This window comes from Acyrthosiphon pisum, chromosome X (assembly GCF_005508785.2).
Source record: "Acyrthosiphon pisum isolate AL4f chromosome X, pea_aphid_22Mar2018_4r6ur, whole genome shotgun sequence".
Classification (NCBI taxonomy): domain Eukaryota; kingdom Metazoa; phylum Arthropoda; class Insecta; order Hemiptera; family Aphididae; genus Acyrthosiphon; species Acyrthosiphon pisum.
In genome coordinates, this window is record NC_042493.1 from 109,811,772 (window position 1) to 109,816,078 (window position 4,307).

Here is a 4,307-nt window from a genome sequence, read left to right on the forward strand (position 1 = left end):
GAGGTATTTTCGGGCACAAGTATTTTTTTTTTAAATATTCATATTTTTCCTATTTAAGTAGAGTTTACCAACAGACTGTATACACGAAATTTAGTAGAAAAAATGCTTTAATTTTCAACCTTGAATGTGGTTACTGATAAAAAATTGGATCTAATTGGTTCTTTGAAGAGTTCAAAATTAATATACCTCAGTGCCTATTTTTCTAAATAATCTGGAAAAACAAAAAATAAGTTATACTCATTTTTACGCAAAAATATTTTTCAGCTAAATCGATTTTGTTTTTCTGGTATAACTCTAAAACTAACTTACTGTAAACCGTAGTGTTTTATGTTATTATCACTTGTAGGTATCTAAAACATATATTTATATAATGGACCAATAGCCCATAATTGATTCGTTAAATGTTTAGTGATTGTACATTTGTACATGCGACCAGGAATAAGTATTAGGTATACCACGTTCGTTCGTTAATTACCAGTTACCAATTGTACAAATTTACAAATTTACTAAAAAAAACTAGGTAAGTGGATGTCAGTCTGCTGTACAGTAGGTTACAAGTTGGGCAATGTATAATTGATTGTATTAAATTTGAATTCGGAAACTGTATTAGAAAAACGATACCGAGCGGATACGGTTTGTCAGTTTGGATATGTTATATTGTTATTATTTATTATAGCCAGTCTGTTGAATTAATATTATAATTATTATCCATTTCTATGGTGATAAAAAAAAACCTTAGAAATTAAAATCCCGTTTATAGCTTGTACCTATAGTTATGTAAATACAATATGTATTTTGTTTTAATACACTAATTTTAGCTTTTCCTAATTTGTTTTCGAGTACCAAAGGATGGATTTTGAAAATTCCGACAGTGATAGTTTGTCGGCCGAATTTGACTTCAGAGGAGATGCAGCGCCGACATCTATGGACCCTTATCGTGATGATGTGATAAGCGATCGTCAACAAAGCATACTGAACGATTTGAGAATACATTTATGTCGCGAAAATTTTATCTATTTAAATAATCATAAAGAAGTGAGAATCGATCTTATCATACTTTTTAGTATACCTATAAGTACTAATACGCCCTGAGTTTATGTTTAATAATACATACACTTATTTGGTGACTGTTCATTTTTCCAACATAGTGGTACACATTCAATTTTTGTGTTATTAATTATTGTAAAGACAAAATAGTGATTTACATTTATAATACAAGTGTAGGTGTACATGGTATACTCCATACGGTACTACACGACTGCAAATATTACAGCTATATTTTCATTCGTACGCTGTTTTATTATTTTTGGTATGTTGTTTGATGAGTCTTCGTTCTTACGGTCAGGTAGAAGCGATAGCGATGCTCTTGATCAATGACATTTTAAAGAAGTCACCTAAGGACCCATACAGACACGCAGCCAGTTACTTGAAAAATCCTAGTACTGCCTACCTGGTGGCTAACTTTAAGCGGTCCGAAGATTTCCAGTATGAGGACATTATCAAAAAGGATGACGAACAATATGCGACAGCAGACGCTGAACAGAAAATGTCTACTTGTGAGCACTTTAAATCGGTGGTGACCATGGATGAACAGACCGAGGAGTTACAGGATGGTGAAACCGATATGGCGGCGGACCAATATAATTTATTGACAGGAGATGGAGAGACTAGCTATGTAATGGAAGGAGAAGCAGAGATGACGATTTCCTAAAAAAGTGACTATTTGTTTGATAGTCTCTAGAATAATTTACATTGGGCGGAGTATACATGTAGAATAAAAAAACTGAATACCTATTAGAATACTTCAGCTGAATAAACTCCTCGCATTATTATTGTACTATTTATTCATATATACTAGATTAATTAAAATAGTGAATAACAAATAACAATAATAATAGAAAGAGATATATCAAATCCGTGTATATACGAAACCGAATTCCTATTTGGAATTTATATTTAGTATATGTACTTATACAACAGCCCACAGAAAAATAAAATGGATGAACCACAAATGGCACACTGGCACAACTGAATTGGAATCATTTTTTTTTATTATTATTTTTATTGTAACTGAGTTTGAAAATAATTTGTATTGGTCGTCAGATTTTTTTAGAAGCTATACCTACAAATAAAATGTACCAACGTATTTGTTTTATTTTGAGGTATTATTATTGGTATGAATAATTATATAATACTTAAATTCGATGGAGCTGAATTAAGTATACCTACTTAAGATTGTAATATTAGCGAAATACTATAGATACCTACATTGCAGGCTACATTATTTATATAAGTACATAATAAAATACATTTATTACTTAAATTATTCATTGGAGTAAAAATATATAAACAAATATCAAAAAAAAATATATAAATCAAATATAAAAACAATTATTAGTGTTAGAATTTATTTTTGGTCAGGTTAATTTAATTAATATTAGCAAAAAAGTGTTCCCATTCCTAAAGTGTATTATTAATAATATTTACTAATGGAAACTTGTAAAACTTCTTGAGAACGCAATATAATTATGATACGGAAGATATATATTTTATTTACCTATAAATTAGTATATTATGTAAAATAGATTATATGCGTGGATTAAACATATCAATCAATAAATATAATCGTTAATGACTTAATGTATTAATTGAAAGTTCAGAAGTTGACATTGTTGATAGATATTTGAGTTCATAGATAACGTGATTAGATTAAAATAGACTAAAAGCTAATTAATCTGCAAGACCAGTAAGCCTAAGTCTCATTGAAACATGGCCAATTAATGGCCGATTCGAAAACCAAATAGAAATGTCAAGTACTAGTTACACAAATTTAAAAGTTGTATGTACCATTTGCCATTGTGTATGTATAAGTCGTTCAAAAGCCAATCAAACTGTGAACTTTGTGCGGTCGCCAGGTATCATTCAATTTAGTGAAATATTGATTATATTATATTGTGTTCAGTGGCAACTAATAGATGCAGGAGCAGTGGGTAGTGAATAAAGTTGTTGCCGCAAAATAATGGCAAGCATTGACATATTTATTAAACTCAATCCCAGTGCCAATAAAAGACTGGAAAGCCTGGCGTTGAGTACGTACAGTTAAATTAAAATTCGTCTTAAAATGTATTTTTATGATTGATGAGAATGAGGTAATATATATATATTTAAGGACTTCAATATAGGCAGTATAAAGTACATGAATGCACAATTTGCGATGTGCACTACAATTTGTAGTAAACCATCATTACTTTAAATTTCATATCATGTGATATGTGAATAATAACACAGTTTAAAATTTAAATACGATGTGATGAGATTAATTTTTTTTAACCATTTAAAACTCAGTAAATTATTTGTAGAATTAAGTATAATATATACAACAATATTGTATATTATATGTATATTATTTATATTATATGTATATTGTAACAATCAGGGACTGGAACCGTACCGAAAAAAACCGGTTTTGGAACCGGAACCCTTTGAATATTGGGAACCTGAACCGGACCGGAACCCTTAAATACATTTTTTTAGGAACCGAAACCGAAACCGAAACCTATATTTTGATGTAGAGGTTTTTACGGTTTTTTTCGGTTCGAAAATCCAATAGATATTTTATATATTGTAGGTGTAGGAACGGTTTGGTAAATGAAACACACTTTTTATGTCAAACGACAACACGTTTATTGATACAAGTCACCACTTTAAAATCACAGACAGCAATGTAACGGCACCTTACTAATATGCCTGCATTGATAATATTAAATACCAAACCTAATGCGGGTATCGTTAAATCTTTTCTCTATTACTACCTATGCTCTGTACGACAATTCTACTAAACTGTTCTTTCGTCTTCATTAGCGTGGTATATATTGTTTAAATTTATATTTTTATATATAAGTTATAAATTATTATATCAAATTGGAACAAGGGGCACCCAAGTGTGTTAAAAATTCATTCTTATTTGTTTTTTTAATAATATTTTTTTTATTTATTTTAATTTATTAATTTATAATAATTCATTTTTCTATAATATTACCTAAATTCTGAAATAGTTACACTTAATTACAAATATCTGTCACTAAAAAGTGGTTTATTTTTTTATATAGTACTTTATTGATAAAAAAAAAGTCAAATAATAAGGGTTAAAACCGGTATTAACCGAAACCGAAACCGAAACCGAAATTCGATATTTTCGAAAACCGAAACCAGAACCGAAACCGAAATTTTCGGTTTTTGAGAACCGAAACCAAAACCCAAACCGATAAAATCATAAAGGTTCCAGTCCCTGGTAACAATATACATAT

The 4,307-nt window shown here is 29.5% G+C and overlaps 1 protein-coding gene across 1 annotated transcript; it reads left to right on the plus strand.

Annotated features, from left to right (window-relative positions):
• The first annotated feature begins 765 nt into the window (after positions 1-765).
• Positions 766-1,974, plus strand: LOC100568897. The gene is made up of 2 exons (XM_003245137.4): positions 766-1,035; positions 1,346-1,974. The coding sequence occupies exons 1-2, from the start codon at positions 850-852 to the stop codon at positions 1,709-1,711; spliced, it is 552 nt and encodes a 183-aa protein (XP_003245185.1). The 5' UTR covers positions 766-849; the 3' UTR covers positions 1,712-1,974.
• Positions 1,975-4,307: the final 2,333 nt, after the last annotated feature.